Below are 24,976 nucleotides of genomic sequence, written 5' to 3'. Positions count from 1 at the left end.
AATCTTTGAGCTCCTGTCTGTGTCCATTGTTCAAAATCAGTGGGATCTCCTGAAGCCTAATGTGGCTCGCTATCTGGGCTCAGGCTGTTGGCGCTGTAGCCTTCAGACACAGAGTGAGGCCTTTGAAAAATGGATAGCGGAAGAGATAAGAAATAATTTATGCTCCTATCACTGCCTCGCACAAATATGGAGGGGAATACCGTGCCAATAAACTCCCACAAACTTTGAGCGCTGCACTATCTTTTACGGCACGAATTATTAACACGGCAGAGAGAGAGGGAAGGTGGAGAGACAGGGCTGTAGAGTGTTCAAACTTTGCTTCTTTACTATCACATCGTATACAAATGTGGTAGTATAGATAAGTCAGTTTATCACAACCTGTTTAAGGTTTACTGACGAAGTAAAAGAGCCGGTTTAAAGGCAGCAGTATTGTGCACAATCACATATAGATCGTGTCTCCATGGGGTTAATATGGATAAAACATTTTAATCCTGTAGTTTAGACCTCTATAAACATCTTCAGCTGCTCATTTTCAGTCTTCTCTTTTGCAGATATTTGATAATATTGTCAATTAGAGTCACGTGATCAGTGGAGCTCCAGATCTCCACAGGAAATGACGTTACTTCCGCTTTTGAGACATTTTCTTAATTGAATCTCAATAAAACACCTTGTAATCCTCCACTATCCTTAAGGTTAGGATTACGGTTAGGTTTATTTTGGTGGATAGTGTTGTCCTGCGGAGGTGACGGAAGTGGAGCTCTACTAGAGCTGGGTACTGATTTTTTTCTATACCACTACTTTAACGATACCTACTTTTTGATACCGATGTCTTAGCATTTTGTTCGACACCTGTGTCATTTGAAGGGAATTAAAATAACAAGGGTATAGAAAAGTATTGTTCAGGAAACAGAAAGCAACACAGGCCACAGCGGCGTCACATGCAGCTTCGTGTTTTGATTTCCACTTCAGCAGCGATAAAAAGAGAGAAGGACATTATTACCTCCTGAGCTGCAGGGACAGGCCAGATCCACATCATCACACGGTTTTCTTTCACTTTTCTAAACACGAGCTGCACTGTCTGATGACATAGTGAAAGTTCTCAGACTTGCCACAGACCGGCTCTGCCATCTCTGATAATTACAAAAGTTTTAGTAAGTTATAGCCTTGCTTCGCTTGAAGAAAACAGCTGCATTTGCGCACGCGTTCCGGTTGCTCTTTTAGACCCGCTGTGGGTCATTTATTGGCGTCTGTAGAGAAAAATTACAGAAACAAGACACTGAAAGAACTTTTGTTTATCGATACCACCCCCTACTTTTCGGGCTTTTCAGTCAGTACCAAGTAGGCACCATTTAACAGTACCCAGCCCTAAGCTCCACCGATCACCCACCCCCCCCCCATCGGCTGCATTCAGACCTTTCTCACACGAGCTACCATTAGTCCCCCTAACCACCCACCCACCCTTCTCACTCCCCTTCACTGCGCAGCTGTTTTAGTAAAGAGCAAAAAGAAAAGAAAACAACCGCTCAGCCCGTGTGCCTGTTGTGTAGCGATGTTTTTACTTTGCAATGAGAGGATTAAGCTTAACAAGACTGAAAGAGGAAAGAATTTCCTGGATACGTAGAATCTCAGTGGAGCTTTATGGGAACAGAAGGAGCTTTTTGGGAGCTGTCGCCGCAATGCTAAGAACAGCCTCTGGGGAAGATTCAAAGATTACTCGAAGATGTGCGAGTGGCTCAAACATAGAGACTGTGTAAAACATGGATGTAGTATTGCTATTAGCTTTAGGAAGCCTAATAAGAACTGGAGGCAGGCTCTGGAAGTTCCCTGCTGTAATGGGCTCTCCATTAACTTTTTCCTCTTGAAGTCATTCACAGACTTATCATTCTCACCTCCATGTGTTTGTTTTAACATGTGCTACTTTGTCCTATTTTTTTTCCTTTTGCTATTATTAAAGGGGGGGTATTATGCAAAATCGACTTTTTCAAGCTTTACATCATGTTATTATGTCATTCCCTCATTAAAAACATGCCTGAAGTGTTGCCTTGGCACATTCACATATTTTTGAGTAATCTGTAAAAACTCTGATGGCAGCCATTTTAGGGATAGGTTTGCCTGAGTCCTCCTAGGAACGCCCCCACCTCTTGGAGACGCCTCCGAGCTTTCGTCACCAGCCGAGTAACCAACCACTGCTCCCCCTCCCCACTGATGCCACAGACAGCGTGTGGAGGGGGCGTGTCGGAAAGGGTCAGAGGTTCTTAAAGAGACAGAGGCCTATTTCAAGACATTCACTACAGCCATTTTGAGAGAGCAATTTTATACAAGGCAGTTATTCTAATTTACTTGTATGTTTGCGATGTGATTTGAATTATGAGATTATTTCAGAACATTTCTAAATGAAATGAAAAGAGTAGACAATGAAAGACATGAACCTCAGTTTTGTACGTACTAGGTCGTACTAAGAATATTTGTCTATACATGTACATGTACAACTGAGAGCCGACATAAACGCAGCGTTTAACATGTTTTTGGTCTGAAGGGAATAAGACGTTTGCCTAATGCGACTGTGATTCTGAATTACTGCTGTCTTTGAACCTTAAGCTGTATACTTGTACAGAAATTGCATCATTTTAAAAAAAAAGATTTATGAATTTTGCCTGTTTATCTGAAATAACCCCGAGTACTATTTAAATCTCCCTTTATCTTTTGGAGACGTGTTTTGACGAAATGAAAAGGACTCGATCAAATAGTTTAACCACTTTTTAGTGTTTTGTATTTCATGAGCTTTGCGGTTCAATGACTTTTTAGATCATAGCAGCAAAAACTGCACTTGTGTGTGTGCTGGCGGTCCGCTGGTGTGTTTGGGAGTTGCAAGAGGAGGGAGTGAGGGAGAGTGCGAGGGCGAGAGGGGCGGAGGTCCAAAGGGGAGCGTCCGGGGAGGATACCGGGGTCGGGTGTCCGCTGCCTCTGTCGGCCGGCGTTGACAGCTACAGACGCTGGTCTAAAATGAGAATCCTCCTGGGCCGCCTGCCTGCCCATCCAGCAAGAAAATAAATCCCATGTGGAAGAGGCGCTGTGTGCGATCACAGACAGCCGCCTGACCCCCCAGCTCCGTCGGGGGAGGCCAAGGGCGCCGGCACGACAGCAGCCCCCCCTCCCTCACCCCTCCCAGGGTCTAATGTTACCGCGCTGCTGCCAAGTCTCAGATTGTGGAGCAGCGGCGCTTTACTGGACCCGCTCGAACGCACTGAGAGGAGAGATTTCAGGGAATTTCTGGATGAAATTTTAGGGAACGTTTAGCTTAAGGCCCAGGTTAAACCACAGAAATAGCACCAAGGTCCTCCTGTGGTTTTAGAGCAATAAACTGTTTAAACAGCTTTGAAACGTTACACAAATAGGAAATGGCTATACCGAATTGTCGAAGGGGATTCTTGTGTCAAGAGTCAAAAGAGTGAGGCCAAAACACAGTGAGAGGCACATACAGCTGAGGAGGATGCTTGTTGCTGCTACCGGATAGACGGGAACACTCTGTCAACAAAATGTATTAGTCAGATTTTAATTAAATTATCAGAAAAGGTCGGGCCAAGAAAAAAGGTTAGCCTACGTGTGATGGATACACTCACTCAGTCCAATCAGACTATCATCAAAGCAATTAACAATTACTGATGACTCAAAGTGATTAAAAGGCTCCTGAAATAAACATCACCGCTGAGTTGTAAATACTTTCCTATTGTTGGTTTTAATTAATTTTCGAAAGTACTATGTCCTTTCATAATGATAAGATTTGACAAAGCAATTGCGCACCTTTTATTATACTTTAAGATTGGCTCAACCTCAGCCACTGCTTTAGGAGGGAGCGTTTGAGCATAAAAGTATTAGCTCAAGAGTTGTTCTGTTCTGACCTGATCTAGTTCAGGATTACACAAAGTTAATGTTTGAATTAAGGCACTCGCTGATCATTGTACCACTCCATACAATACTGTATAGAACTGTGTGGAAGGACTGTATTTGCTAAAACAAAATTACTTTTGACTTTGTAGAACTTTGGGCAGAAGTTGCTGTATTGAACCCTTCCTTCCTGATAGTGTTGTTTTTGTGCGGAAATTGAACAAGATACTGAAGACTGAAGAAATGCATCCCAGCTTTAAATAGTTAATTACTCTGTCCGTGTCTCGGCGGCGTCTGGCTGCGGCGGAGGACGCTGTCTGTCTTCTGCTCTTCTCCTCTTCCCGCAGCAGCCGCCTGCAGCCTGTGTGTGCGCTCCTGTCTGAGGCAGGCTCCAGGCGCTGGGGGTGGGCTCCGCTCTCTGATGGTTTTCCACTGAGTATTTGTCAGGTCAGACTGTGCACCGCCCGGCGGTCTCCGCTCCTCTCCCCGGGTTATTTATTACCTCTCCCCCGCCAGCAGCCGGCAGCGCTGCGGCTCCGGGGCCCCGGCCAACAGCGGCAGAGAGGGAGGCTCTGGGGGACTCCCGACAGACGGCTGCTTCTACCAACGACCTTGAATGACTGAAGTGGAGTGAACCAAAGTGACTTAATAAAATCTCTAAACATTGGCCATGATAAACTCTGGCTAATGTATGTGGCTCATTAGGCTTACAGTTGTGAGCACCATGTGTTTTTGTATAATCAACATTATCAGAGCTTGAAATGTGTGCTGTAAATGTGTCATTACAGAGAAGATTCTTTCAGCAGAAATAGGTTTTGCTGTGGGATTCTCTTTTTGATGTTGTAAACGTCAAATCGAGGCTTCATTGTCACTTAGTTCTGAGAAAGTCGTGTTGATGGAAAACTGTCTTTAGACTGACATCAAACTGCTCTTTGAACATGTGAAAGAGTGTGTGTTGTTTCGGGGAATCCCTCCACGGGACATGAGTCACTGGTGAGGGGCGTGCGGGGGGCTGGTGTCCCCTTTAGGAGTGGTTTCATCAGGGCTGTCCTGATGGGGCATCCTGCTCCTACACACTTCAAGTTTCCGTTGAGACGAGAATACAGAAAATGTTATATGAAGCATGGGGTTGCACTTCCTCAAAAGAACTTTATAAACACACACACCACAAATGATTCATGTCACTGGTGTTTCACCAGTGAGTGGGAGGGACATTAGATGCACCATTTTAGTTTCACTTTTCTGCACTATAGTAAATAGTGTTTTCTTTAGTCTTTGGCTTGTCCTTGTTTTGTCTTGATTGATACTATTGGTATGGAATATGGATGGGTTTTGGTAACTTTTTTTCATCACTTAGAGCCCACAGATGGACTTCTTCTACCTTGACATCAGTTAGTCCATTTCAAAGCCTTGTTTTTCTTGGTGTGAAAATCAATATCAGCAGTGCTTCATGTCTTTAACCAGGTAATCCTTGTGATGGTCTCTTGTATAAAGTCATGTGTTTTGGTCCTTTAAGTTTGGCGAGTTAGCCTTTGTGGTTTTGGCCCTCCTGCTCTCTCCATCCGCCCGTGCGGCGGCCTGCCTCCTTCCTGTGTGAGTGCACAGCAGTTTGGCCTGATTTATGGCTTTGACGGGCCGGACCCCTCCTTGACGCTGGATGGCTATTCCATGTGTCGGAGCTGCGAGGTCCACCTGGGTGTTCCACTGATCGGGGTCAGATGTGGTCCACGAGCCTCACTCTCCAGGCATGTAAACTCAGTAATGTATTATACAGTATGACCACCTTTTATCAGCGGAACATAACCCGTGAAGAGAAGATAAACACGTAACACATCAGAGAAATTTAGGTTTCTTAAGACTTAGTTAAAACCACACTGTGGAACATTCCAGGCCAGGCTATATCCTGCAATGTCACAATAAATAACCACTAAACTGCTCAAAACATAAACAAACATGCCAGCGACACCAAACCTGCTCCTAATACCCAGCTGACACCCAATGATACTGAAGGCTATAAAGCATTGGGAAGAGGATTTATTTAAAGGGACTATACAGAGTTTAAAAATGTTAAAATTATGCATTTTCCTCCCCCTACGTGTTCCAGCCATGTCCTAATGTAGAATAGAATGAAGCTCAGACCTGTTTATCACAACTGCCTCTAAAATCCTGCGCTGACACTCAAAAAGTTGTTACTGTTGTTGCACGAGCTTAATATAGAAGGTGCAGTTATACGTATGACTTGAGGTGGCAGCAGTGAGTATAAAATGGCCAACTTGCATCTAGTCCAGGGGTGTCAAACTCAAATACACAGTGGGCCAAAATGTAAAACTTGAACAAAGCCACCATTGAACAAATGAACCTTTTAATATGGACCCAAACAAGATTTGCTTTAACATTGAATATGGAAAGAGCAACACTTATTACTATACAATATATAACTTAATAGTCCAGATATGCAAAATCTGAAAAAAAAAAGTATAATACCAGTACTTATATTCAAAGCAATGGCACCTCACTCAGATGATCAGGAAGTGAAACTTCTAAATATTTTGTTTCTGTTGTTTTACATCAACACTGCATTTTCTAACCAACAAAGTGCAGATATGGATAAAGATGTGTTTGATATCATTGGCAAATACCTGCAAAAGGCATACATGCATACATGTACATACATATACATAAATTTAATTCTGAATAGTTGCGAGTGTCAAATCAGATAATAGTAATGCAGACTTGTCCCTCATTTGGCTTTTGTTGCCATGCAGTTGCTATGCAGTCATGTCACTCCCTCTTAATTGAGCAAACTCTATGAATTAACTTATAGTCGATGGAAGTCGGTCTGGATGTTTCTGTGTCCATTGATTAATGCCTGAAGGCTCATAGTTCTGGTCCAATAATGCAACTTCCTGTTTATCAGTCAATAATACTGTCTTGATTTCCTAGAAGTTTAGCTACGACCTCACTTTCGTACATGATGCATATTAAGAACAAGAAGGGCTGCTCAATGTATCGCCAAATCATCATCTCAATATTTGACACAATATCCACATCGCAAGAAGCCACAAAATATCACTGAGATCCTCCAGAAATGTTTCGCATACAAAGCTTGAAACAAAGACTTAAAATGTGCAAAATAATTTTTTTGTTCCAAGTTAATGGAAATAACACCTACATAAGTACATATAGGGCTGAACAATATTGTAAATCATTATGGTATACATTATTGGAAACTGTTTGCGGTATGATAAAAGTAACTTGTTACTGGACAATGATTTAGAAACTTAAGACTATTTTAACCACATAATCTCCAAAGCTCTCAGAACCAGCGTTAACTTTCAGTCTATGACCAACCAGAGCTCAGCCACTCACACACAACACCGCCAACACAGATGGCAAAAGCTACAAGAACGCACAGCAGTAAAACAACTGATCAGACGTCTTTCAGCAGCAGACAATGGCCAAACAACACATTTACTAAACTCAAAGATCTCAGAACATGTCCATGTCACTGCATGCAAACAATGATACATTAAATTCATATATCTCTGCACTGACTTACCCACATCGCTGCTTATGTGTTAAAAAAATCACTTGTGTGAACACTTGTTCCAGTTTTAGAGAAGACAAGGCGGTGTGAGGCTTAAACTTGGACGTATCAGGACACACTTAGCACCCGCCCAGCACCTCCTCTGATTGGTCCCTTGCACAGTCAATCTTTGCCACTTCAGGAGTGGCCAATTTTATTGTTATTATAGGTGATTTAGTCATAGTTTCTGTCCCAGCTTTAATTAGCTGCCGTTAGCATTAGCATGCTGTAGCTGCGGCATTTTGCGGAGGTCAAAACTAACGCAGCGATTGAATTCAGGTTCTGTGTTTCAAATGACATTCACTGAGGTTTAGTGAAACTTTAATCATATTTGTAGCTTACAATGTTTCTTTGTTCCGCTGAGGCCTATAGGGTGTTGTGGGATGACTCGTTTGAGTCTCTATCACTTTCGGTCCTGGAGATATAGGCTTTTATCGGCGCTAGATCGGCCAGTAGCCGATATTGTAAAATCCCAAAATATCGATATATCGGCCGACCTCTACCTGAAACAATGACACTGCACTGCCGCTCTGGAGATGAGATCTGATTGGACGCAGCTTTTCTGACAGTAACGGAAACAGCGTTCGTACGGAGGCAATTGTAAATAATTAGATCACACATTACTTAAAACCTAATACAGTTACTAACGCCGTTCTTTGTCAATGCCGTGATTCCCAACACTGGTAAGAAGGCGCAATATAGTTTAGCGTATTATAGAATAATTGATGTCTTTCATTTGAGATTCTATTTTAGTCTTTTGTTGTTTCTAATTGTCTTTTGACACAAACAAACTACTTACAGTTTTTGTTGAACTTAAAGAGAATGTATTGTGTCAAACTGCTTTAGTATCATAACATCATTCTCATTCTCAGTTAATGTATTATTTTCCTCACATCGTGCAGACCTCGCAATATCAATAACAATGTCAAGTAATGGCGCCCCCATTTGTCGCTGTAAACCATAAGGAGACAACCAACCCATGAGACAACCAGCCCCGATCTCCGCTACATATTTCGTTTATTCTATTGCCTTGTTTTCGTCCTACTTTGCCTCATTACGGTCGCTGCTCAGTTTAGGCGCCGCCCGTCGCTGTCCCCCCATGGCTCTCTCAGCCGCTCAGTCTCCGCTGTTAAAATGGGCCAAGTTGAGGAGCGGTGGAGAGTGCAAATCTTGTTTGGTCTGGGGCTGTGAACTTCTGCGTGACTTGAACGACGTGAACGGGGGTTAGAAAGAACTCCAAACAAACTTATGACCGTATATGCTGCGTGACCGTGGGCAGCCTGGGAGTAAATAAAATGATTAACCTAAATAGGCAATAGGTGATTTTCGAAATTCCGTTTGTTTGAGAAATTGCAACTTAATTCGCTATTATTCAGTAGGCTACATGTTATGTTTTGATTAGCTAAAAAGTGATATGAGCTATGTGGCGAGCATTTGTCTTTAGATCATTTAAAACTCGCGCATAACTGCTTCATAAAGGCATAAAATTCTCCAGCCAGTGACGTGTGTGAGCGAGTGTCAAGCCTTTGATGACTGGCCAACACGAGGTCCACGCTCAATCTTCCCCTCACGCGCGGGCATTAACAGCGCGACTGAGATTAGATGTGGGAGGTAGGAGCGGCGAGGAGGAAACTACTGAATGGGAATCTATCCGGCAACTTGAGCACAAAGCTGTCACACGGCGACACGCGGGCTCTGCGTAAAACCAAGCGGCGCGTCTCCAAGTCTGGCTCTGCCCCTGCGCTCACACACACAGAGGACGCTCAAGTTGGATCAGGGAAGCCGCGGCTCAGTCACTCCTCTCTCGATCATGCCTGCGATCAAGAAGGAGCGGCTGGATGGAGACGACATGGCTCTGACCGCGTTTAACCAGTCCGAATACCTGGCCCCTTTAAATGCCACCGCGATCCCCGTGGTGACCCCGCATCCGCCGCCGTACGACCACATTTTCGCCCATCACCGCGCGTATTTGGGGCTTCACGACTCGGCGCTGCATCACCAGCACCTCCACCACCACACGGACGACTTAATGCTGGAGCGGTTCTCCTCCATCCCGGACTTTCAACCCTTTTTTGACAACGGAGAGCCCTGTATCGAGGTGGAGTGTGGCGAAAACAAGGCTTTACTTTATATTAATAAGCTTTGTCAAGGAAGTAAGGGACCGTCTATTAAATACAGGGGCGAGTGGCTCACCCCGAATGAATTTCAGTTTGTCAGTGGACGGGAAACGGCCAAGGATTGGAAACGCAGTATTAGGCACAAAGGTAAGAGAAACCAGTTCTTTCCAAGCGTTTTATGGTGACAAAGAGCGCGCATATTGTTTAATGGCCACTTTTGTTGTTGGGACGAACTTGCCCTCGTGGTACAGCAGGCTGTGCGTGCGCGTCCTCCACGGACCTTTCAGGGCTGTGATAGAGTTTGGTTGTTGGTCATTTGCTTTGCACTCGGGCTATAAAGTTATCGACCAAGGAGTATATAGGTCTATATTTACTTCAGTGTGGCGGTCTATATCTGTAGGTTCATCCATGTTTTTGTTAAACCGCCTGATGCGTAAAGCGAAGGCGCACCTGTGCTCATCGCATCGCACGTTCAGCCCTGACGTCGTTATAGCAGCCCTTTATATAAATATTTGGCGAATGTTTTGTGGCCACTTCTGAACTCTCCTTTCCGAGAATTTCAAGCATTTCTGAGGGCGAAACGGTTTGTGTTTTCCTGTTGAAACTTTCAGTGCAACATTAACGCGTAATTGCGTATCTCGGGGCCCCTTTCGCCACACACATTAGTTAAGTGAGGCAGAACTGTCACGCGTTTGAATGTGAGGGGGAGGGAATCACCCCCGGGTCAAAATTAGAGCCTAATAGTTTGATAAAGCATGCCCACAGACAGATGACAGTTGGCTGCTGTCTCCATGCCTCCCCTCCCCACTCTTTAGGCACGCTTACAACTTAACGTCTTGCATTATCCACTCTTTTTTTTGACCAACTCGCCACAATATTCGTGTTTTAAAAAAAAGTGATGTTGTTAATTGCACATTTACACAAAGAACATGAGCTGCTCACAACAATGACTTATTCTTAAGATTGCTTCTGTTTGTTTTAGGGAAAAGTCTCAAGACACTCATGTCCAAAGGGATTTTACAAGTGCACCCTCCGATCTGTGACTGTCCAGGCTGCAGGATCTCCTCTCCAGTGGTAAGATCAACTTTTCAGATTCTTCATGATCATGTCTTAATGTGTGGCTGAACACAAGTTATTGTTGGTTGGCTGACTTGCTCTACGGTGTTAGTAGTATATTTTATACTGCTTCACATTTCTGATGTTTGTACGTGTTAACATTTGGCTGTAGATGAGCCCCATTCGAGAGAGTTGTGTTTACTTGGACATGCGGCATAAAGAAGAGTCAAAGTGGCGCATTATTTAACGCCTGCGCCAAAATAGCCACTCAGATGTGTTGACTATTTCCTTCTCAGCTTCCTCAGCATTAAGTTCAACGTTGTGCTGCATAGTTTCATGTTGTTTGGATGCAGTTGATGATGAAAGCCACTGCTGTTTCTGGGCATATCCATGGCGTGGCTTTTCTGTCCCATTGCCTCCATTTGTCACCTGGCTCTTGAACTTTTGTTTGCCCTGCGTTTCCCTCGGGGCAGGACCGGGGCGCCATGCCAGAGCTGTGGGCTGCGCAGGTGTGTCACGCTCACACGCTCACACATCACACGCCGCTGTCTGTGTGTGTGTGTTTGCGGGCTTTGAGCTCGCACGCCGCCGGCTCAGCGTCGCCAAATCTGTTCACACAGGTGCAGCGGGGCGTGTTTTTATCACCACGGAGCGCATCTGTCGACGCTCCCAAGCCCTAATCTTGAGGGAAGGGTGTAAGAGGCTTAGCGAGCTACTGAGCGTGGCTACTGCTGATTATTGTGGGCGAGACACGCAAAGGCAGAGGCGGTTTAGATAAGCCAGAGGTGTTTGAGCCGGCGCAGGTAAACTGGTGACATTTCTCAGGCTCCAGACACTCTGTAACCACGACGAATGCAGGAGCAAATCACCAAGAGGTGGGACAGTAGAGGTGGTAGGCTATGTGAGATGGGCTACACCTAACTCTCATGTGCCATTTTATTTGACAGTAGTTTGCATATATGCATGTGGGCCAGAGCAGCAACACTGTGGGCCTTGTGGAGCATTTTTGGAAGTTCTATCAGCTTGCGAGTATAACAAAGTGCGGTCCAACTTCCTTTATTTATGGGGCAGAGGTTCCTTCATATCTGTTCTGTATCTGTTCTATGATAGTGCTGCCGGTCACTACCCCTGCTTCCTTCAAAGATAGAGGTTAAGTGAAATAGAGAATCCTAATTAGCCTTAGCGATTACATGTGGCAGGTAATGGTCTGTGCCAGGCTCACAATTAAAATGCTGTTCAGGTTGTACCCACACAACGAGACGCAGTTGTTGACATAAACCCCAACCACTCCTTTTCCCAAGGTTTAATGAGTCAGCGAATACATTAATACTGATTGCACTTCGTGAAAAGTGCTTTTTTCTTTTGGAACTAACTTTTGTCAACTTTTTATAATGAAGTAATTGATAAATCTGAAAAAACAACAGCATAAACCTATGACCTCAGTTTGTCTGAACCCTGACTTCCAGTCCCCTATTCACTTGAATGTCCCCACTTAAGATATCAAAGTGATCAGCTCATGACTTGTTGGGGCTTGTGCGTCTCCTCCACGGTTATTGCTGTGACGAGGCGAACTTTGGATTGACGTAAGCAGGAATATGAAAGGCCTTAAGGTTGTTGTTTTAGCCTCCTACCCCCCCACCCCCACCCCCCTCTCTCTCTCCACGTCTCGTACTTCCCTTGTCTGATGAAGCTTGAAGTCTCAGAGCGAATACCGCTCTCTCTCTCCCCCTCTCACGCTCGCTTGTTGTGCTGGCAGCTCCGTGGCGAGGCGGGAGCTCAGGCGGAGGCGGGAGTGGGACTTGTATGGCCTGTGCTGACTTCCCTCGGGGCACGGCAGCCAGCACCGCTCCGCTGATGAGCACCTCGCGCGCACACACACACACACACACACACACGCTCACACACGCTCACACACGCTCACACACACGCTCACACACACACACACACGCACACACACACACACGCTCACACACGCTCACACACGCGCTCACACACTCACACACACACACACACACACACACACACACACACGCTCACACACGCTCACACACGCGCTCACACACTCACACACACACACACACACGCTCACACACTCACGCCTACTGACACAAATTACCTCATGCAGACATTTATTTTGAAAGTTTTGACGGCTGAACTTTGAGTGATCTTGTTTGGCTATAGGCGCGAGGCGAGCGTTCATGAAAAGTGCAGCAGCTGGTAGGGAGACGTCTCACCTGCTCGTCCGGGACGCACGGAAGTTAATTCGCTGTGTCTGCACAAGCACAAAGTGGTTGTAATGACATGAGGCAAAACTCCAATGTGCGCTAGGATTTTGTCAATGTAGCTTTGGCATTTGTAAGGATATGTTCATTTCCAGGCAGGTGTATTGAGTAAAGATTGTATAGGAATTTTCCCACTCACTGCTTTTACTCAAGAAAACTTTGTATTCAATCATTTGACAGTAATATAGAAGTTACAAATGAATAACATCATTTTTTCTTTGAAAATATTCACTTTACTGTACTTAACTGTACTTCGGCGCAGTATACATGTATTTGGGCAGTTTTACAGAGTTTTAACTTGTTGGTTGTGGAAAACTTTCGCACATATTGTCAGATCATTGCTAAATGTTTAAAATATGATACTGGACTGGTTTTACTGACTACTAGCATACGCTCTCTTTACATTAAACCTATTTTTATGTGATCATAAGGTCCTTAACTTTTCACACACTTTAAGCCTCGTCCCATGTTTTTGTATGGACATGACACGTGCATACATTTGATACACATTGTGGTCGGTCTAATAGTGGTTGTTCATGGCCTTTGCGTGTCAGTGGCTGTTTGCCTGACGCGTGTGTGCGACTGTGTGTAGACTTTGTGTGTGTATGTGTGGGGTGATGTTGGTGTGTCTCCTCTGGGGAGAGAGCGCCTTCCTCTGCTCTGTTATTTCAGCGGAACTCGTGGAGGCCGGGAGGAAATTACACTCCCCTCCTCCGGCTCGTAAAGACCTCCTCCAACCGAGGGCTCCTCTGCTCAGAAACTACACGGGCACTCACAAAGTCTATGAACAAAGTTTAAATCATTGTCCTAATTCCTACTGTACAAATGGACAGTCTGACACTGGCCTTCAACACATTCAGATAAGTCTATCTTCATGGGGGCTGAAAACTCTTAATAATGAATAATCAATCATATTTTGTAGAAGAACTCACTTAGACACACACACACCAAGGCCTTGATGCCTCCATGGATTCACAGAGATACAGCAAAATGTATTTTTACTTCCCCTGAATAAACTTGACCGTATTGATCATATCAACAGGAATTCTGAAACATTTTGAAACTTTTCTGACTTAATGGAGATTTTAGTGCATGTTTTTGACCAAGTCATATTGTCATGAGCTCAAGAAATGGCATCTGACATAGCACGTTGATCAAAAAGTGTTTAGAAAGTGTTAATGTTTGCCCTGCAGGATCTGGGGAATGTATTTTAAGCATGTGTCATTGATACACCCTTGTCTTGTGTAGGCACATTAATGATTTGTTCAGAAAACATTGGGAAACATGTTTTCATGAATCATTCATAAACACAAACACTTTGAAAGTGTTTAATACTTTAGTGTTTTGTGTTTGTACCTACATTGTTACAGAGGCTTGTTTAGAGACATCTATGGTCATAACTGTAAGTGCCCTGAGTTATCTTTGTTTGGCTGTTATTTAAAGCTAATCCTATGTAAAACACACATATCAAATATGTACAAACCAAAGCCCATAAAGTGGAATTAGTTGTGCCCAAACTCTTACGTGGTTGTTTAGCTGCCTCTCTTTTCTATTTGCTGAAGTGTTTAGTGAGGTGATGTCTGTACAGCACTGCCCTGTGACCTGTCCTTAAGCCCTCTCTCTTGGCGGCAGCAGCGGCGGCGGTCCTATACAAACACTCTGAGCGGGATGTGTGTGAGGGGTGAAAGGGGGGGGGGGTCTGTTCGCCTGACTGCACCGCCACTGACCTCCCTGCACCCCCGTCCCTTTCCCCGCCTCCCCCCCGCCCTGTGCCGCTCCACTGGGCTGCGACTGCCGGCTGGGCTCCGCGCGTGTGTGTATGGTGTGTTTGTGTGGAGTTGGTCGCCTGCCTGTCCTCCCCACGGTGGTTTCTCACTTTTTTTCCTCTTTTCCTCTCACACGGCCTCGAACACCCAAGTGTTGCCTGAAGTCTGCACACCACCTCACGCACATTCATCCTGACAAATGACGCCCGGATAGAAAGTTTGTCAATAGCTTTGAATAGCTATAACATCTCAATCGGAAAGATATAGTTTTGTCAGTAGTTAATCGTCAGTTCACAATTGTATATAGATAAAGTACATGGATATTTTGGAGAACTTCGAGAAGAGCAAAGTACCTTTCTGTCCTGTTTGTGCTCATACATAAACTGTAACCAAGTATTTCTATTCCACAATGTGTTGATATTGGTGTATTTAGACATGATTAGGTGACCGCTCCCTCTCTCCAGCAAACCATAAAGGCATGTTCTGAAGAGAAACCTGTTGAGGCTACATCCTCTGTGGTCTTTTTCATAGATGTTTGTTTATGCACGTAGTTCTGGATATTAATGACTGTGGACATATGCGCTGTTTTTTCCCTCAGTCCTATCTTCGCCTTTAAGAGCAGCGGGCTGTTGTTTTGATTGTGTTTACTACTATCTGAGGATCTAAAGAGCACAGAGAATGTAAGACCGTGTTTTCTGCAAATAGCATCCGGGTGGAAACTGAGGAAAAAAATCACGTAAAACTGCTTTTGGTGACACAACACAGATACTTAGTCGCATTATCAAGGGAAATCTGGAAAAATAATCAATGTTAAGGATGAACTCAGTGTGTGTTTCATTCAATTCTGACAGCGATCTCAATTGTGATTCAGGACTTGTGCGCGGAAGACATATTACTATTACTATGGACGGCGGTTTGGGGTGTTCTTCATGGTCACGCGCTCATCAGCTTTGAAAAACATAAAAAAGTCCAAGGAGGAGACGCATGTAAAACTGTTTTCTGATGCGAGTTTTGTATTCTGCATCTGATTCCGGCAAATAGTCAGCTCCGTCCCCGCTTCTGAGCTTGTATTTGAACGCTGTAATGACCGCATCCCTCGTAACGCGCCTAGTTTTTTCTTTTTTTTTCTTTCCTGCCTCTGCTAGGGCCCCCCCCAACCCCCCTCGCTCCTTCCTCCCCCTCCTCTCTCTCTTTCCCCAAGCACTCGCGCCAAGTCGGGCCGCCATCCCGCCTCCACACACACACACACACACACACACAGACACACAGGCGCGCACACACAAACAGGCTGCGAGGTAACGGCAGACAGGCGCGTGACTCATTAGGCATTCGTCCCGCGGGGAGATCGCTGGGGGGGCGCGTGCGAGGGAGAGAGAGCGCCGCAGCTGCAGGAATGTCACGGCCGGCTACCGCTGTGTGCCTCCGTGTGTGTGCGTGCGCGTGTGTTGGTGCGTAAGCGGTGCGTGTGCGTGTGTGCGTGTGGTAGTCGCCTATTCGTGTGTGCGCTCGCTAATGCTGTTGGAGCCAGCGGCAGGGCACTGCACCTTTCAGGAAATAACGCGGGGAGGAGGGGGAAAAAAACAGTCCTATTAGTCCTGTTTTCCACCCAGAGCTCATTTAAAAGTCTGAAATAAATTTAGCGAGAGAAATAGCTTTGTAATCTTTCCTTTATTTTAAACAACTTTCTTGGCCACGGAGAGCGGCGATATAAGGCTTTGTTTTCACTTAGGATTTGCGGATAATTTGGTGGTTTTCCATTGTATAGTTTGGGCTTGTACAAAGAAATACAAAAACAACTAAACAGCTCAATTATGTTTATAGTACTGTTGCATTTTCACGGTTACAGAACACCACAGGTTTATAAATTGTTCGTAGAGAAGTCGCAGAGAAGAGGTTACTGAAATGCCTTTGTAGTTCTACTTTTTTTTATATCAAATAGATGCCATACAGACCCAAATATTCATTTTTGTCCAACTACAGATTATTCTTGCTTCTTATTCTTAGCTGAGACTGTTTTGTGCAAGACCTGCTGTATCTCTTGATGGTGACGTGAGCTTCCACAACAAATTCTGACCCTGTTGTTGTTGTGACAGGGCATGTGTGGAGGGAAAGTCAGCTTTGGACTGAAACTGTAATTCTTAGATTTCTGATTTGCTTTTGCTTTTGCTTGCCGGGATTGGCCTCTGAATTTCTTTGCGTTCTTCGAATAAAAGTTATCAGCGCGACTGTGGATGATTTTGAAACTGGCGTCAATGGTGAATGTTTAGGTGATCTACATATGTTACATTTGGAAAGGGAGTTTAAAGGGACTATACGGAGTTTAAACATGTTAAAATGAAGTATTTTCCTCCCCCTACATGTTTCAACAATGTCCTGAGGTGTAGAATGAGCCCAGACATATTCACCACAACTGCCTCTAAAATCCTGCACTGTCACTCAAAAAGGTGTTAATTTGGGTCCGAAATGCCGTCATGCACAAGCTTAAAGAGGGGGTATTATGCTTTTTTCAATCACATAGCACCGGTCTATAGCACACTACAATGATGACGAAACCTTCTGTTGGTCTGTAACTGCAGTAAATTAGAATAACTGCCTTGTATAAAATTTCTTTCTCAAAATGGCTGTAGTGAATGTCTTGAAATAGGCCTCTGTCTCTTTAAGAACCTCTGAGCCTTTCGGACACGCCCCCTCCACACGCTGTCTGTGGCATCAGTGGGGAGGGGGTTCTGCTGAGGAGCAGTTGTTGGTTACTCGGCTGGTGACGAAAGCTCGGAGGCGTCTCCAGGAGGTGGGGGCGTTCCTAGGAGGACTCAGGCAAACCTATCCCTAAAATGGCCGCCATCAGAGTTTTTACAGATTACTCAAAAATACGTGAATGTGCCAAGGCAACACTTCAGGCATGTTTTTAATGAGGGAATGACATAATAACATGATGTAAAGCTTGAAAAAGTCGATTTTGCATAATACCCCCCCTTTAATATAGAAGGTGCAGTTACACATATGACCTGAGGTGGCAGTAGTGAGTATAAAATGGCCAACTTGCGTCTAGCCCCTTTAATTTGATTTTTATTCCTCATCGTGTCAGATACCTGTGTACTTAATCTGGACCAATTTGACTGTAGAAATGAGAAAAAGTAAGCTGAATATGCAATCAATGGTGCCTGTATAAGTTACCCAAGCTTCTTTTGCAAATGGATCCTTGTAATTCCTTTTGAGGCGACACTCTCACACTAAAACAGAATCTTTGCACGTTTTGAAGTTACTGCGCGTTTGTGTTTTAGGCAAGAAATGTGTAAATCTCAGTCAAATTAAAGACTTTCTGAGCACATACAACAACTGCTTGGCTTTGTTTTTGGTCATTCATAAAGTGGAGGTCCATTCATTGCTGTGAAACAAGTGTTTTTAAGAATAAAATAATGACAATTTTCCAATTTTCAGTATCGGATTTTGACGATGTAGGAATAAGTGGAGGGATATGAATGTAACTGCACTTTTTCACCTCTTTTTTTTTGGATCAATGTGGAGCTTTCTATTGATTCGTACTGACGCCTTGTCTATTAAATTGCAATGAATCTTTCTTCACGCTCGCTGCGCAGATGTAAAACACAGGTCTATTTTTTCACTTCCTGACTGTCAGAAAGCGTGGGCAGCGATATTCATAGAGGCGCTTTTAGTGGGACTTTTATGAGCGACTTTTTCCATTGCCGTGACCACACACAGTAACCCAGGTGACCTTCCGCTCAGCGCCCCTCCACGGGCTGCCAGGGGTGCGCTTGGTTTTGTGTTTTTGTTTGGTGCGGTCCTCCTTCGTGCTGCGGAAGTGTTGCCGGAAACAGTGGGAGCTCACCCCCCCTCCGGTTCTGCGTCAGTGCCACGAGAGAAAAGGACGGGGGCTTTCCGGGAGGAGAGACTTATTGGGGGGAGTGGAGGGGAGAGGGGGGGGTGTCAGAGCCATGTGGGTGGTTGTCCAAAAGCCTACACCGTCACAACCATCGCTGTTTCTGCTACAAGTGCTGTTATAATGTAGTATGGTTGGAGAGTGAGGTGCCAGCTCTGAAGGGAATTTCTAAAGAAGAGACTATTTTTATGAATGAAGCAGCAGTTGGATATGTAGAAATGTGCATTTTATTCAGTTCGTGCAAAGCTTCGCTGATATGTTCATATTTGTTATAGTATAGCAGATACATTTTCCTCTCAGGGGGTCATTTATCAAGTGTTTGCTCATGTGCAAAACGAGTAGCATGTGTGAAAGTGGACGTCAGCACAGAGATTTATTTTCTTAGTCATGCCCTCATTTACATATCAGATTTGGCCTAAAACTGTTACGGGTCATTTCAAAAGGTGCATTTGGTGCAGCATGCCCAAAATAGCTATATGTTATTTTCCAGCTTGCGCTCGCTATTTAGCACCCTCTTTGTGTTCGTCTCACGCATGGGTGAATTCAGCTGTATTAAGGGGAGACACTACAGGCAAAACAAAATTTTTTCAGTTTTCAGGTTTTGGGCCAAATTGGTCTCTGAACATATAAGCTTTCACCCGGAAACAGAAAATATGACTAATCTTCACAATAACTTGTTTATATATTGCGCTGATTCAGTGTTCCCCCATAGACTTACATGGGAGAATGCAATTTCAAGGGCCTTTTTCTCAAAACACATTTTTCTGTCATTGTGGCGACACTATGTCCACGTCAGTAGGACCTAAAGACTTCAAAGTTTCCAGCCTTGGACTGAACAATATTTGGAAGATTTTTTCTGAGGGATTTTTTATTATTTAATCCCCAGCCCCATTTATTGAGTTTTGAATGTCAAAAAATAAGGCGAAAATTAAATTTTTACAAATGTTTTCACTAAAAAACTGCTTATTTTAAAACTAAACAAGACATCCAAAATCCCCTCTGAAAAAGTCTAGGTAACTCATTTATCAATAAAATGAAACCATAAATTTGAATGTAGCTCTGTCCATTATTCAGATTTTGTTGCCGAAAAGATGGGAAATTTGGGGCATTTTTAGGCATAAAACACCTTGTTCTTATATGAAAAGATAAAATGACAGAAAACTTGCAATGTATTTTTTTCTCACATTTATGCCAGTGATCGACAGCGACAGTTTCAAATTGATATCTGTACATATACATTTTTTCCCTATTCACCTGCAGTGTCTCGCCTTATGTTCAACTAATGTCTTTATTTGAGCAGTTTACATTCATTTGCCATTTCAGCATTCATAACTATACAGTTAAGGAAGTTCAAAAGGAGTAGTGACGCAAGAACGCTTACGTGTGCCTATACATGTGCGTACCCCATATTCAGTGCAATATGCTTTTACATAATAATCATCCGGTATATATTATTACATTGATTTTAGACGTAAACATTCCTTCCTGAGATTATCAACAGTTACACATAAATTAGCAAGCCCATAATCATCCATCTCAACCTTAGCCTCATTGACAAAGGAGAGTGTAAAGCAAAGGGACTTACAGGACATTGTACGAGATACTATTTCCAAACCAGTAATCGGGTCAATGTCAATTATCGAAGTTACCATGCAGTTATTTTTTCATTAGAAAAAGAAATGCTGTCTTCTTGAGTCTCTGGGATGTTATTGTTGTTGTTGAGGCGGTGGAGTTATTGTCGTTGCTGAATGTAACTAACTAAAGTAACTTATAATCTAACTTAGTTACTTTTAAAATCAAGTCTTCAGTAAAGTAACTTATAAGTAACTACGTTTTAACCGTGGCAGAAATAGCATTAAACTGTAGCTAAGTGACTTTATAAAGGAGTAATAAGACAGCAGTAATCTGATTTTTTTTAAAGGTAACTGTGGCAACACTGGTTTTGCCTTACACAGGTCTGCATTCTGTTGTTGCAATGGGAAGGAATGAATTGTATAAAAACGATGCTGACGCAGCCATAGCACTTGAAGCCCGATCTGATCTGATCTTGGAAGCTTGCACCAGGATCGGAGATTGTGTGGGAATACCAAGAGCTGTTACATTTGGTTACACTTTCTCTGTGGTTTGGGCATTTGTCAACAGATCCAAAAGTTTGTTGGTTCGAATCCAGCTCCAACTGGTGCTTGAGCAAGACACTTTAACCGTCTTGCTCTATGGTCTGTGCACACTGGGGTATGAATAACTGTGTTTATGAGGGCGAATGCAGGGCAGCTCATGACATGCGTGTTTACAGGAATGTGTCGCATGTATAGTATTATCCCGACTAAATAGCAAACAATTGTCATAATAAAATAAAATGATCAAATGTAATTCGCATCGGTAAATACATTTTGGCTTCAAAGTCATAAATTGTATTGTTTTATCGTGGCCTTAATATAACTGCGGCAGAAGTAACAGTAAACTGATGTGCGGCCGTCTAGTGCTGGAGCTGTACACAACTTCTTAGAGAAAGAAAGAATGAAAAAGTGTTTTTTTTCCTGGTGAGGTTTTAAAAGAGAAATGTGCAGGACTGTGGCCTGTTCGTCCTGAGGGATGTTTTCATCTTCCTCTGTCTCCCCCCAAACTCTTTTTAATGTCTGCCATTTGAGAGACTCCAGAGGGGCTGCACCTGTTTGCCTCTTGGCTAAGAGCCCCCAAATCCCTCCTCCTGCCCCCGCCTGCCACTCAGGCTGCTGCGCCTCGCGGGATAGAGGGAGGAGAGGGGGAAGGAGAGGGGTGAGGCGGCTGTGTGTGGTGGAAGGATAGCTGCAGGGCTCAGAGGCGTCCGGGAATAAGAACCAGGATGTAGGCAGGAGAGAGTGCCTTTAAACCCAGGTCCAGTGTCCCACTCCGGGCTGAGCTACCTCTCATGTCTGGACTCTGCACAGTCTCTTTCATTTTTACATTTCTCTCACCTTCTGCAAACACTGTCCGCTCTGCTCACTTCCCTCTGTACTTCAGCCCAGAGTTTCACTGCCTTCTCTTTCCGGACTCTTTCCTATACGCCTCTCATCTCCTGCGCTCCTGTAGCCGGTTCAGTGCTGGCCTTTCTCTGATTGGGTTTTTCCAAATCGTAGCCCATTAGGTCACATTAAAGGTCATCCAGCGTGACTTCCCGAACTCGTCTGGCGCACATTTAAGGCCACACACACCCTTCAGAGTTTTCCAGGAAATAACTGCAACATCGTCCCACTCCCTCGTCTTTCCCACATGTATTCATTCACAAATATTGACACGTTTGGTATCCACGTGTAGCACAAAGGTGTCCTAGGTGATGCTGTATTCCAAATACTGCATGGTCATTTCCCTTCTGGGTGATGGGATGAATATACAGGCACATGTGCAGATGTTACAAAACTTAAGGACCCGTTTTCTTTACACTCTTGCAACACCATCTCCTCTTTAGTTTCTCCTATAGTTTCCAAGCTTTATAATCTTGTACTTCTTTCAGAGGAATTTTTTAATCTGTTGGATATTTTGGTTGCAACAGAAAGGGCATTAGGTATGACAGAAACCCCATGAATCTTCACAGTACTGCGATTGACACAGTACAAGTCTCAAAAAGCGACATGTTACTTTTTGAAGTGAAGTGTAAAGACCTGCATTGCATTTGACATGGCTAGTTTTGTGTGCAGAACCGTGGGCGCCTGGCGGAGAAGCGGACCATCCCTCTCCCCCCAAACCGGGTGCCAAAGAAGGAGCTGGCCTCGATCTTCAGTAGTGACGACAGCGAGGGCAGCGAGCGAGCCAGCGGGGACCATGCCCACATCAAACAGGAAGACGAGCTGCATTTCAGTGTCATGAGGAAAAGGTGAGAGCGATGCTGCTTTTGTGCTGTTTAGAGTCTTTCATGATAACGTGGGGTGTGTAATTCACATGTATGTCGTGAAATGTCACTGTAGCCTTCGACTTGTCGCTTCTGCAAAGGACTTCTCTCTTGGAGGTCCTGTTTTGTTTGCTTTTATTCACATCTTATATTTAGTGTAATTTTAAGGTGTTAAGGCTTTTTTGAGATGCCTGTTTTAGAAAAACACTTACAGCTTTTCTTTGCACTGTCTAATAGAAGATGTGCTCACAAAGTGTTAATTGGTTTGTTGTTTGTGTCTGTTGTGGCAGCTGTCAAGAATTGCTATATCTACTGTATGTTGACTTTGCACTGGAGGACTGCTTAGCCAAACTCTATGCAAAGTTGGGCCGGGCTCTGAGCGATTTCTCTGGAACCAAGAATGTTTACCTCAAAAAATACAAATCAGTTGTTGAATAAGATTTATTTAAGAAACCAAGCAGGATTTTCCAGTACAAATGTGTAAATGATGAACTAATTGTCAGAATTGGATTGTTAGAGTTCGGTGTGGCTCATTAGGAACATAATTCAAAAGAATATTTTAATGTGACTGGGTTAGTGTTTACAAAAACAGATGCTACATTTGGACTTGCTCATTAGGACAGGATGATGGTAGTGAGGGTTTCTTCTTATAATTACGACATTTGTATTGGGCAATAATCAGGACAGTGTTTGTTTGTGAGATTCAGCCTCAGATTCATATAATGCTGTTCATTGATTAAGCCTGGTGTCTCCGTCTGCATCATAAGCCTGCAGCCTCATTACTGAAGATATTTTTTATTTCTGAGACGTGCGTGTGACACAGCGGACAGCGTGGCAACTGTGAGGCTTTAAATGGATCCACTAACCTCATTTAAGAGGGCTTCCCCTCCCCCTGACACTTGTGCCGCCGGCGTGTTAAGATGATAATGAATTTAAAGAACACTTATGACTAATATGTCAGGCTTTTACCCTTTGAGAGGCGACGGACTCGCTGGAGCCGCAGCCCCAGTCTGTCCCGGGCATCCGTCTCAGCCCGCTTTAGCCCGCTATGTGAGTCTGGATGAGCCGGATAATGGGATGTCCAATCACGGAAATGTGATTTCCATTGACCGCAGCTTCGTAAGTGAGTCGTAGAAGGGTCTTAACAAATTGGATTTGGCCAATGGATGTGAAAAATACAGGGGCTGTGTATACATGTGTGTATGTGTAGTCGCCCTCACATCATCAGCCGCTGGTCCTGATTACTGTCATCTGTCACTCAGAGCTGATGTTACAGCGGCTCATGAGGGCTGTGTCCGCACATGTACAGCCTTTGTTTTAATACATTCATGGACAATATCCTTCAAGAGGTCACTAAGCAGAATTTGGAAAGGTGGTTTAGTTAAAAGTTTTATCATGGTTTTGAGGGTTGTCAGGAAAACATCCTGAAGTATTACATCTCTGGAGAAGCCATTTTATTTGGCCTTGGTGCAGTTAGTTGTTTTTACGTGACTGAGCTGTTAACACAGATTTATGGATTTCATCTCAGGGACTAAATATTTGATAGCGCTAATTCAGGATTTAGCATCGCGCTCCCGGGAAAAGCCCTCTTTGGTTTCAGATAACAAGTGTTTTATTGAGAGGTGCTGCTGTGTCAGAGCCGGGGTAATTGTTACTCTGCAACTCTGTGGATGTTGAAAACCCTGGTGAAACAAAGAAACTTTACTGCTTAGCCATGTCCCATTTTCCAATTTCATAACCAGATCGTGGCGACGGTGTTAATATAGTCACGGCGTACAGAAACAGGCGCTCTGACATGGTTTGACTTTGGGTCCCGAGGTTTTATTGAACGCCGTGTCATTGGCTGATGGCTGTAAAGGTCATGGACAGTGTGACATTACTGGAAAAACCTCACCCTCAAGCACTAATTAGTCAGGCTGAGGAAGTTTTATAGTTTACTGGAGGAGATTTCCACTTCAAGAAAATTTACTCTTGTTTACGCTGTTTCCCATGACAACGGAGTCACAGCAATTTACGTCCTTAAAAGGCGTTGGCGTGCGGCTAGAACGATACGCTTTTACAATAAGCAAAACGCATGATCCGCCCAAGGTGGACGGTCATGTAATACTGGTTTAGACATGTCTAGTTGCCTAAAGTGGGTCTAATCAAATCATATTTATCAATTTTAAGGCCCTCCACCGTAGTGCTCGGGATTGTGTCGTCGAAACTGCAAAGATTTCTGGGATTCCATAACAACAAACCAAGGGACATTTTAGCCGCTTAACCTCCACCTGAACCGAGGACATTTTCTCCAGTTTGGCTTTACCCAAATCTAAAAGCTTCTTGAAAATAGCAACAAAAGCTAGAAGAAAACGCAAAAAGCCACAAAAGAGCAAGTGACTAAAGAGTAACAAATAGTGACAATATTATGACAAAAAAAAGCAATGAAAGTGTGTTTTTGTCACATTTTTGCCACTTTTTGGTTGGGTTTTTGGTCACTTTTTTCACATTAAAGCAGTACTAAGTAACTCTTGCCCCTAGA

The 24,976-nt window shown here is 43.9% G+C and overlaps 1 protein-coding gene across 1 annotated transcript in view; it reads left to right on the top strand.

Annotated features, from left to right (window-relative positions):
• The first annotated feature begins 8,892 nt into the window (after nt 1–8,892).
• samd11 (sterile alpha motif domain containing 11) overlaps nt 8,893–24,976 on the top strand; it is a 56,621-nt gene continuing 40,537 nt past the window's right edge. The window contains 4 exon segments of the mRNA XM_079558177.1: nt 8,893–9,273; nt 9,275–9,735; nt 10,571–10,662; nt 22,265–22,440. Coding sequence (XP_079414303.1) covers nt 9,074–9,273; nt 9,275–9,735; nt 10,571–10,662; nt 22,265–22,440 — 929 coding nt within the window. The 5' untranslated portion in view covers nt 8,893–9,073.

This window comes from Gobius niger (genome assembly GCF_951799975.1).
Source record: "Gobius niger genome assembly, chromosome: 6".
In the NCBI taxonomy this organism is placed as follows: Eukaryota; Metazoa; Chordata; class Actinopteri; order Gobiiformes; family Gobiidae; genus Gobius; species Gobius niger.
The sequence above is the reverse complement of the archived record's forward strand: the minus strand, read 5'-3'. Positions and strand labels throughout refer to the sequence as shown.